The sequence below is a fragment of the Chroicocephalus ridibundus genome, chromosome 3 (assembly GCF_963924245.1).
Source record: "Chroicocephalus ridibundus chromosome 3, bChrRid1.1, whole genome shotgun sequence".
NCBI lineage: Eukaryota > Metazoa > Chordata > Aves > Charadriiformes > Laridae > Chroicocephalus > Chroicocephalus ridibundus.
The window spans coordinates 32,560,675-32,572,787 of record NC_086286.1 but is presented as its reverse complement, the minus strand read 5'-3'; the positions used below and the strand labels follow the sequence as shown (position 1 = coordinate 32,572,787).

General features: G+C 42.8%; 1 protein-coding gene across 6 annotated transcripts in view; it reads right to left on the bottom strand.

Annotated features, from left to right (window-relative positions):
• The window catches only part of TTC7A (tetratricopeptide repeat domain 7A), a 188,847-nt gene that overhangs the window by 124,585 nt on the left and 52,149 nt on the right, over window positions 1-12,113 (bottom strand). For all 6 annotated transcript variants that reach the window (XR_010070258.1, XR_010070259.1, XR_010070260.1 and 3 more), the window contains one exon: window positions 6,970-7,074. Coding sequence is in view for 1 of the 6 variants with exons in the window: in XM_063328651.1 (XP_063184721.1) it covers window positions 6,970-7,074 (105 nt within the window). In the remaining 5 variants the exon portion in view is untranslated. The remainder of the gene's footprint in view (window positions 1-6,969; window positions 7,075-12,113) is intronic.

Genomic DNA, 12,113 nt, shown 5'->3' with positions numbered 1-12,113 from the left:
AAGTCTCAAAGCCACACAGATACACCTCTGATTTGGGCCTTACTGTTCTTACATTCTTCTGCATACTCTGCACTGAATAGCTGGTGGAGAGGCTGGTGGAGAGAAGGGCAGCACCACAGGTTGCAGGGAGAGGCTCCCTGCCTCCGAGACCTGCATGGAAGAAAGCTCAGAAAGCAGATGTTGGGGAAAAATAACCTAAAAGGAACTTTTTGTATTTCGAAGTCAAGCTGTATAAACTGTCAGGAGGCACCTGGAAGCACTAGCTAAGCAACCTCTTCACCGCACCAGAAACACACACACAGGTGGCACCTGGAGAGAGATAGGCTGCCAAACTGTGAGCTAACACCAATAAGATCGTAATAGCGTGGGGTTGGGTTTTTTTTTCCCCTTCCACCCCCTCCATCGTCTTTGATGGAAAAGGGACAGTTGTTAGCTGCATAACCCTGGGGGATGTTTCCCCTGAAACAGAGAGCGGCTGTTCCAGCCACCCTTGTTATTTGACTATGTGTTTTGGTGTGCGCTCGAGCCAAGCCCGGGGGCACACTGACAAGGGAGTGGGGAACAGCAGGTGCTGTCCCCTGGCCTATCGCCACCCAGCTGGTTCCCAACTGCCACCCAGCTTGTTTTTAGAAAAGCTCAAGCCCTACCCCACTGAATCAACACCCTCCAGGACTGTAAGTGGGAGCTGCAGTTCCCACCAGCGTGGATTTAGAACAATTAAGGACCAGCAAATTGATGACATACAGCAGCACTGAAATAGCACCTACTATGCTAAAAAAGAGGAGTGCAGAAGGGAGGAGGCAGGAAACAAGCCAAGTGACAGTGGACTTAAGACATTAGACAAAGTTAGTGAAACAGGGAAGTTTGGCCACCAGTGAGACTGAGGGATACCCAAGCATGTAAGAGACTCAAATCCTACAGAAAGCGCATACATAAAATTACACATGATATTAACTAGATGGATTGACCTCTTCTTATCATTTTTGTTATACTGGGTTGTAGGTATAGATACTAATTCACAGAGGGAAAAAAAATAAAAATCAAATATTGGGAGAGGAGAAAGAGAAGAGGAAAAATACACAGGAAGAAAGTGGCCAATAAGGCATAGTATGATGGAAAGGTTTTGTCCCACAGCTGTTTACAGCACACAAGGTGAATCATGCTACATATATCGGGGAAAAAAAAATTCCTGTGCTTTCTATTGTTGGTATAGTCAGCATTTTCTCCATGCGTCACCAGTGCTAAGCCCACCAACTTACTCTGCATGTAAGCTCAGCCCCCTGCACTTCGGAATACTTAGGCCTTTCCTCCACTCTAGCAAGAGTGGTTTGTTCACAAGGGAGATAATTAGAAGGCAAAATTCTTGGTCATTTTTGATGTCCAAAATGCTTGGGATTGCCCCAATAACAGTAGCTGTGATGTAAGCAAGAAGGTCTTTTAAAAGAAGGAAGAAATCTCTAGTAGCTCCATACCATTCACTGCTTTCTCAGTAACCTCTCGCCCTAGCGATGTCGGTCCTCTAGAGTGGCCGCTCAGCAGGCAGAATAACTCTGATAATGGCACTAGATTTAATCTTTCAATATTATTCATACTGCAGTAAGACCTAAGCATTTCCATGCGACTCCAGGGCTCCTAGGCGACTGGGTACAAGCACATGCACAGCATTTATTATCTATAGTGACAGGGTCAACAACGGACAGAAGGAGAGAGAAGCACTGTCGGATTAAGTGGTCTGTGAAAGTAATGAATGATAAGCTGTTACCTCAGAAGTATGCAGCTCTAAATCTACATCCTGCCAACCTCTCCCCTCTACACACACATCATGATGTATTGACTTCATGGTATGCCTTCCTTACTTTTTATGACACCGTGCATGGTCTGGTCTGGCCTGGCCCGACCCCACTCTCTTCTCTTCCTTGACTGATGGCATAATCTCTGCCTTGCTAGCAAGTGCTGGAGCAGAGCGCTTCACTGTGCACATGGGAACCGGGGAGTTCAAAGAAATGAGGGAAATGTCTGCAAGGCACAGCACCATCTGACACTGCAGCTTTTGCCATGGAGTGAAGTCCCCCCAAAAGCTCATACTAACTGACAAAACCAGCACCACTTGGTGCTACACAAGTTTAGCACACCACCACGGTTTCTGTGGTATCAACTGTGGGGCAATGAAAACAATGAGAACATGCCTCTCGTCTTCCTACTGTCTGTCAGACCAGAGTTCTAAAAGATTCAAGCCTATCCTAGGATTATAGTCCATTTGTCTCTATGCGTATTTACAGCGTTTTCAACAAGCACCCATTGAAATCAATTGAGTAAAAGGCACAAGAAAGCATCATAGTAACCCTAAATGCCTTTAAATAAGGCTCCTAAAATTAAGAAATTCGGTATTTAACACTTGCCTATAGGCAGAAGTTCTGGTTTTAGTATTTTCACAACACCTGCCATAACAGGGTCCTGGAGAACCCAAATCAGTAGTGGAATTAACAGTACTGCACTATTAAAATATTAAAAACAATAACTCATGCTGCAACTCAAAGTCACTGCCAAAATAGGCAAGTGAGCATTCAGCTGAGGTCATGCCAGGGAAGGCTGAGTGAAAGAGGAAATTGCAGCAAGCCTTTTGCTAAATGGAACTCTGACTTTATAGTGGGCCAAGGCAGGACAACCTCAGTATGGACACACGCCATAGTAAGCTACATCAACTTTCCTATGAAAATTTAAAACAATACTCTGAACTTCAATAGTCAAAAAATTCATAGTGCATTCTGGAAAGCTAAAAGACTGCTGGCTAAACACAAATGGGCTTTGTATTCACTTGCTAGAATCATTCACGTGCGAGTTCAGCAAACTGTTGAGCTGAAACCTCAGCAAACTGGAAGGCTAGGCAGCATGATGCCTCAAAAGTAATTCTGAGCCCACTATAAAGACACTTAAAACACCTGTGTAACAGGCTAGATACAGTATAAAAGTTCCAACTTTGCTGAAAACTTTTGTATTTCATAGCTTTATTAGGTACATGTCCACCTGCATCCTGACCAGACAAGGGTGGTCTGTACAGGTCCACTAGTTTTAGAGATTTCCTGGTCCTCCAAGACAACTGGCATAAACTTTAGAATTAATGAACTATCGATTTACTGTTCATCTGACCTTTCTTTTTTAAAAAAAAATATTTGTGAAAACCTATAATTCTGAAAAAGGTAACCAAAACATTGCTTATATCACTCAGTTGTTTACTGCAGGCCCAATCCTGAAAGCTAGTGGTTGATGGAGCAGATCATCTGCTGATGTAAGCCAGCATGGTGCCAGTAATATGCCAGTGGAGTAGTGCCAACTTACATCAGCTAATAATCTGGTCATACTGTCACAACAGAAGCTGGGGGCGTTTAGTTCTTTTCCACATCAGGCTCTGTTACATACTGATTTGCATGGCACAGTGTGAATGTATGCATGTTTTTACTTTGATTTGTTCTGCATTGAGAGATTATGTCATAGATGTGATCTGGGCCTCCTCAGTGTTGTAGATCACTATGGTGCATTTTTTGTTTCCCGTGGTTCTTAAACTATGCTGAGATACCATGTAGAAAGCCAGCAAAACAAGTTAAATGACCACTAGATTAATCAGGAAAGAAACGGTTCTGTGCTCCTTGTGACATTGTATAATTATCCAGCTGCATAAATGCTTCTGTTGTTTGGAGTTTTTTTACTGCTAGTAACTGAAGTAAGACTAAAGTACTGCTTGTCCATGGACCATAAACAAACTGAATACAATACTGCACCAAAAGCACATAGTAGACAGATGCAGGATATAAATTAGCCGTTTCATTTGGATAAATGGTGAGCTGATTTCACCCTTTTCCTGCCTAGCCAGCAATGAAGTACATAGACATATTTCCTAATTGGGAAATTAATCATATTTTGTATGTTCTGAAAAACAAGATATATTTGAGTATTTGTAACTGTTAATATTTGTCCATTAGACTGTTCCCATGCCATGTCTATCCTCCTTTCTATTTATACTGGCATTGATCAGCTTGTTCACTTCCAGTTTAAATGATTCAATTCTGATTTGATTGCCATGTAATTTAAATGCAAATAATTACTGTAAGGATGACATTTAGAAAAACAGCTCTACTAAGCAGGAAGGTCTTTATTAGGCACAGGAGCTTGCCAGTAATATCAGAGGCATCCCTTTGACTATGAGATGTGGGAACGTATCATTTCAGTTCTTTTAAAATATGCTCCAATTTCCCTCTGACTCGCCTTAATTAAAACTCTTCTATACCATCATCAAGTTTGGTATCAGGGCAGATCATAGGCCACTGAGTGAAAAGAAGAGAGGAGAGGAATATTTTTAATTTGGTTTTAGTTTGTAAGGTTGTGCTCTAGATAACTGCAGTAAAATCACCCCCTTGTGAAATCACATTTGTATTTCATACTGCACCCCAGTTCTGAGCCAGGCTCTGATTGAAAAACACTGGAAAGTGTTTCACACAATGAAAGAGCAGTAGATAGAGGAAAAAACCCTCTTACTTTGCAATAATCAAAACCAGCTTATTTTCCTCTTTTTTTTTTTTTTTTTGAGTTAGACTGTTACTTTATCAGCTCTGCCATGTATGAGAAGTCTGGAGATACTGGAATGCCTGAGGACAGAGTTGTGACTGAATTACAGTCTCACCTTCTTTTCTAAATGTCTCTATAACAAGGTATTCTTTATATGCTAGCTGTGTTAGCAGATCCAAAGGATGTTGGGGAAAGCACCAATGAGAAGGACAAATCCTGACTCTGCCCATTTCCTGGCATACCAGCATCTTCAATTTGGGCTCATAATTTCATATTCAACTCCTCATCCATCACAGTTGGCAGACTTTAATGGTACCATTTGAAATTTAGTCCTCAGTAGTGAGAGCTGCATGAACAATGGAGTAGCACACGAAAGAAAAAGGATTCTATACCATTTCTTTTCTCGCAGTACAGAAATCTTGTCCTTTCACCTCAACACACACCAATGACCCAGTGTTTGGTAGAGTGCCTCCATTAAAATGTCATTGCTCCTGTTAAACATAAGAACGTCTCAGGGATCTTGATTTTAGCACCGATTCTCACAAAATGCATTCACTGTATTTCAATTTTGTCCAAAGGCCAGGCATGGCAGAAGTCACATGTTTAGAGAGTATTGAGTGACCACAGCCTTCTTGAAGTCACTATTTGTGTTTAGAAGTAGTCAAAGTTAGTCAAAGCACATCTGAATGGATTATTCTGCTATGTGCCTTGCTGCCTTCTCTCAGGATCCTGAACTTCACCACCTTGTAGTCATTGCAGTCAAGGCTGCCCCCAGACTTCACATTCCCAACCAGTTATTCCTTGTTTGTAAGTATCAGGTCCAGTAGAGCGTCTTCCCTCACTGGCTTCATGGCTCCAGTGACTTCCCCTTGTTGGACTGATGTTCACAGCGCAGGAAGGCAGAAGAGTAAAAGATTTATTTGCAACACGGAGACCCCAAGCTTGTCTCCTACACTAAAATTCAGGCTCCTAGACAAAAACTAGCCTGACCTCCAAGAAAGATTTTCCTCACATTTAACACAACTGTTCTGCTGGGTTTAAATTTTTTTTTTGCCTCCTGACAATCACTGAGACAGCAGAATTGCCAGGGGAAGCTGTCAGGCTCTTGCAGTCCCCCAACTATGGCTCCAAGTGAACGCAGGAGCCCATGAAGTTCCTCTAGCTTCAGACCCTACAGAATAAAAATTATCAATATACTTGCTGATGTTTTAGACTAATGACAAGTTGACCTTGCTCTGAAAACTTTATCAGAGATACTAGTGTGTTTAACACAGTTGTAATGTCTGGCTTTCGTATTGTTTTAATATCTCTGAGAATCAAGAAAAAAACCTTGCTTGCTTTATTTAAAAAAAAAAAATTAAAAAAAAAATCACTGTGAGTGTTATTTTATATAACCAAATGACTTTCAGCCCTCAAAATTTAGATATTGAGCTAAAGGTGCAAGTGAGTTAAATTGGGTAGTTCAGCAAGGATTCCCTCAAGGCCCTCAGACCGGAAAGATTTTTCCTAGAACAAGATACTTCGCAGTTTTTGCTGACTCACATACGAGTCTAACCATTATAGTTTGAACAGCATAGTTCATTCAAAAACATACATAACCAGATCTCCTCGTTGAGAGCGGTGTAAACCAATAAAGCTCAACTAAGTTCAGCTGAATACCAGCTTTCACCAGATAGGGATGTAGAGGATGGGGAGGCAGCAGGGAAGTGGACACAACAACAGCAAATCTAACCCCAACAACTTTTAACCAAAATCTAGGCAGATCCTTCTAGTATTTTCTTTCATGCTTTCTTGCATCTTTGTTTTACTTACATTAGCAATTATAATCCTTCACTGACTGGAGGGACACCTCGTGGTGAGGACAGGTGAAAACAGCAGGCTGCCATTCAATTAATTAAACCAAGCAGCAAAAGACTGACAGATGTTTCTGCTCCTTTGGATAATAAGAATTTCACAGGCACAGACTTCCACTCCCACTCTGCTTCTAGGGCATACATTAACACATCCAGAATAGAAAACACTGACACAGCAACTTCAAGAACAAAGGACTGAGTTGTCCAGCAGACCTGAACTGTCTAACGGTCCATTCATAATTATTTACTTTTGTGTTTCAGGGGCTACAAGAAGAGTAGCCAATTCAATTTGACACTTGGTTGAAGAAGCAGTCCCCAGAATGGTTGCTATGGCTTCTCCCCACACCCTCCCCACTTTGTTTAATGTGCCAACAAAATGCATTTCAGTGACTCACTGCAAAATTTCTTGCTGGGATTTTAATGGTCTTTTTAAAAGGCATGCATGCGTGTATGATTTTTAACAGGGATTCCCTTTCTCCCCACTGTAACTACACTGTGGCACCGTCACTGCAGCACCTGATCCATTCCATAACAAGAACTACATCAGCTTGCTTACCCAGTGTAGCGACCCAATGCAGACCTTGGCAGCCAGGAGAGGAACGGTGGGATCCGTAGGTCGCAGTTTAGCACACTCTTTGAGCACTGACACAGCATATGCTGACTGGAGGAGGAGGAGGGGGAGAGAGGAGGAGGAGAAAATAAGAAAGGGGGATTAGACAATGCTGTTACAGAGTCCAAACAAGATATTTCAGTGAAATGTACAAAAAAGCGCTATGATGTAAAGAACCACATGTTAGCAACAAGTTAGCAACTTTATTCCCACCTCCACACACACACAGACACATGTGTGCACATGCGCACGCAAACACACGCTCTTCCCACGCCCAGAGGAAACACACCAAAGAACCAGCCCTGGCTGTGCCCTTTACAAGGAACAGTTTTCCTCGGCTGTTAACACACTGGTTATTTTAATTCTGCCCTCCCAATTCACAAGAATTCTGCTATGGTTTTCCTTGCACACAACCATCTTCCAGTAAGTCAGAAAAGAACATAAAGACCTTATCCCTCCAGTACATTAACATTTTAGGCCAACTCTACTGAGAGAGAGGTTTATGCAGGTAAAGTAATCTGCTCTGTAGATTGTTTTGTGTCTTCTCCAGTTGCAGAACATACAAGAGGACAACTGGGATCCCACCATGCGAAGTGTGGAGCAGGCAACTACAGAGCAATACGCTGTTCAGTGCGTGGCCTGAGTAGCACGTGTTAGAAAGAATGTCCACAAAACTCTTGCTGTCTTTCTGGTGTTAGGTTACCATTAATGAATGATGTTTAATAGCTCTTTTGATTCAATGTACTCTACAAACATTGCTTTTTACAGCACGCATTCATGGCTGCCAGATTTCAGAAGGTTTAAAGGGGAATGAGGAAAGTCCGAGAAGCTGGTGAGAAGGTCTGGTCAGCCGATGAGGAGGTGACAAAAGTTGTCCTGCCACAGCCCTAGCCCACCCCACCTGGACCACAGTTTCTTTCACGTTCCCACTCCCTCCTCAACTACTGACCTCTGATCCCCCCAAATTCTCTCATTCTTGAGCTTAAGGGGAAATTTTATTCTCTCAGAATTTCTCCTTTCATGCCCCATTCCTCCCACACTCTCCCACGCGGTTCAAAGACACACAGAGGCCTCTTTCACCCAGTGTTCTCTCTCAGGAGTACACCAGTCATGGCCTTTCCATATTACAGTAGAGCAGCAACAGAATCTTGCAGAATCAAGCTAACTGCTATTCCTACCACGTCCTGGCCCTCTCCTCCTGACTGTGACCCACCAGAGTTCTCACCAGCACTGGCAGCAGGGTCTGGTGTCTGCTCCAAGCCCCTGCAGCCCCGCACTGCAACTTCGTGCTCCCACCAGTGGCCATAAGCACCTCACCTCCCTCACATCACACCACACCTGCTGTCTCCTTTCTCCACAGAGCTGAAGGTCCACTTCCTCCTATAGGATTCAAAAGCCTGGACAGAACTTCCCTGGAAGGGAGCCTGGGAAAAGGGAAAAACAGATGTACAGCAGCCTTGCCCATGCTAAGGCAAAGACGGGTTTTGTAACCAAAGACATGAGTTCCGCAGCAATGGAGAGCAAACCCTCCTGCCTGAAAAGTTTGGGTACCTGCCGCAGGGTCTGAGGAGGAGCAACAGCATGCCCTACGTTCTCCAGGCTTCTCCCACCTACCTAGTGCATCAGGTAGCATCAATAAAAGTAAGGAAGTGTTTGCTATTTTATAATTCCAAATGCATAGTTTGCCTAAGGCCAGAAGGAAGCTTGTCTCAGAGCAAAGATGAGAATCAATACATTTTGTCCTAGAGCTTAAACCATTACTTCACCCTTCTCAGAAACAAAGACTTGGGTAATTCAACCCTGAGGTACAGGAAGAAACACATCGCTGCGCTCCGCTGTCACAATGTGACTAGCATCCCTCAGAATGAACCTCTCTGACACCTATTTCCTCAGAACAAGTAGTGTCTCAGGTTTTAATGGCATCTCATTCCTCTCTCACAGAACGCTACCTATGCTGCAGGCAGCTGGTATTCCCAATAGCACTGCTAGACGTGTTGGAAATGCAAGCATAACCCCACGCGGGTCCTAGACTGACACATCATCTTTGTGCTCTCCTGCCTATTCTAGTTCCACAGGTGTTTCCAGACAAGAGAAACCCAAAGAATAGAGCAGGACAACATGCACCTTGCCGGTCAGTGTATCTGCAGCTAAATCCCCCCAGCCCTTGTCATCTCACCACACAAAAGTGAACTGAAAAGGCCAGGTATGTAAAAGACCGTACAGCGTCCGGCGCTAATGCTTTCAGAAACAGATACAAACCGAACCCAGTGCTGGTTTCTCAGCTTCCCATCAGCAGCACAACTGCAGGCAAAGCAGGAGGCACCTGGGAGCTGGTGATGGCCACCCACTGAGCCAGTATAGCCAGCACTAGCACAATCCAGAGCAGTGAGAGGCCTGTCCTAATTTGGGCCACAACTGTAGGACCTTCCAGGGTCTACATACACCAGAGGAGAAGTGATACAACCTGGCTCCATGCCAGCTCCTCTCGAACTCTGCTCCTTACCCGTCTGCCGCCTGTCCATTCAGTAAGGCTGGTCCTCACGACACAAGCCAGCCCTGCAGTCTCTGCTAGCCTCAAACTGTAGAGCACTTTTCATGTCCATCCTGAGCCTGTTCAGGAAGCAACTAGAAAACAGTGACTACTGAATACTGCAAAGCAGAAAATCCCACCCTGTGCCTACACCCAAACACTTCATGCGTGGAGGCACTTTATCACATGCACTCAGGAGCTTCTAAATGTTCATTTACAGAGTCAGCGCTCAAGTTTCCACACTTCTAAAACATTTACAAAGTTATGTCACTTTAAAGAAGTTTATAAAATTTGCAATTAAACATATGGAGCAGAAGTGGTTTTAGAAACAGGGTGGCATGAAGCCTTTCTCCCCAGCTGCATTTTAAAAATTCAAGAGATCTATATAATTTCACCTTGAAAACTTTACTCAGCGGAAATTATATACAGATGATGAAAATGTTAGCCAAGGAATGACAGCCGAAAGAATATCCCACTCCCACAGTGACCTTACTTAGGGGAGACTGGCGTGACATATAATATCAAGGTGTGTTAAAGATATTAATTACAGACATTACAGGCAGGGAACAAATATAATCCACTCAGTATTGAATACAGATGTCACTGGTTTGTAAAAATATTTAATGTGAAACAGTGTTTGTGTAACATTGAAATAATCTGATAATTAAAATGTACATATTCTTTCACTTAGCGTGGGTGGACCAGGCAGCCAAGCGCATTGTTTTTGAGATTCACTGCAAGGCAATAATAATTAGATTTATTGGTGAGGCATGTTTTGAGAAGAGAAGAGCTTGAACTCCAAGTGAGTGCATGCTTCCTACTCATAAGTCTGAGCTTCAGAGGGGCTCACATAAAAATTCAAGCCAGGATTTAAGTTCTTTCTGTTTAGCTTGCTAATTGCTGGATTATGACAACTGCACTGGAACCAGTTCCCAAAGATTTCAGAAAACTAGGGATTTGCCTCTGGGTCTCATTTGGCCTCTCTCTGGGAAAAAGGCTTTTAAGTCCCCTCAAACACACACAAACACGTTAAAACAGAAATGGATAAACAAATGGCAAGCTTGCCAACAGCTGCCTCATGGGGGTTTCAAATTTGTTTATGGGAGGTCTAACATAGGAGTTCTCAGTCTTGGGATCCTCATCAGGTTTAAGGAGATTCATGACCATCCTCCCTTTGTTATGACCAACGAAGGATAGAGCTCAATCAGGCTGTGCATCAGGCACTGCTTTAATGGGAATATTCAGCCATAAAAAATAAAATAAATAATAAAAAAAAAAGGTGAACTGTGTGTAAGGGACTTAAGAACTCCGATTACCTGAGTTGGGCTTCTCCATCCTTCACATACCAACAACTTTGTGTTTATTACAATGGAGCTGGGGAAAGACAGGGCACTAGTGGCTCCATATTTAAATCCAGTATCTATAGGAAGATGGTTTTCTCTGTAAATTTTTTCCTCACCTAATCTACTTGCATACCATATTTTTCTGCAGAGATCACAAACATGCTCCACAATAATTTATGAAAAGAAAATTAGGAAAAGCAATTTCCAGAAAGTAGCAAGCAATACTGACAAATGGCTGCTTTCAATACAGACTTCTGAAAGAGCTCTATGTACCATATCCAATATGGGGCGGCACTTCTTGATCTGCAGCGAGAAATCACAAGGAAGCTCTGAGCAAGGAGAAGGATGGAGAGGACACTTCCCCCTAAGTAATTACTGCAGCCGTGGTTTTAAATCCTATAAGGGAGTAAAATGTAAAGAAAAACTTCTATCCAAATATAAAACAGAACTCCCATTCCCCATTTACTAATTATATAATGAAGCATGCAAGCATACTCCTCAAAGATGCTTGCACGTGAGCAGTACAGAACGAAGAATCGTCTACAGCTCTTTCTTACTTTTCTAAAAGGCTTAAGAAATCTTGCCATCAACTACAGTAAATGCATAGAGGCTGCCCAAATGCTGGTTTTCCTAGCTTACTCCAACACAATTTTCATTCTTTCCCCTTCTCTTCTCTCTCACCATACCAAAGCAACAAAAGGAGTCAGAGATTCATTTCATATTTAGAAGATAAAGAAACCACAAATGTAAGTAAAAGGAAAAAGAATTTCCAGACAGTAAATCATGCCAGGCAGACTTGACACACCATAAACAGTTGCTCTTCTCTTGCAAAGGTTCCAAAAACCTTTCTCCTTTTTTGCTTCTTTGGTAATGTATTTCAGCCAGAGGGAACAATGTTCCTCAAGGTGGTGGTTTTGGTAGACAGCCCCATTCCCAATTCACCGGGCAGTTTACTACACAGATGAGTCTCCACAACTAGTACTGCTTTATTTCTAGCATCCTCCTGTCTGATCTTAAAAACTGCAAAGGTATTTTAAAATCTCAAAGGGATTGGCAGGGGGAAAGGGGCAGAATATTTCATCGTTATGCAAGAATTAGTATTCCCTGTATCCTGGGATTCACAGCCATCTAGCTATAAATGACTTTGAACCAATAAGGGAAGACGAACAGAGTAAGCCAGCAATTGAGAACTCTGGAATTGGTTGTTCTGATGTTAG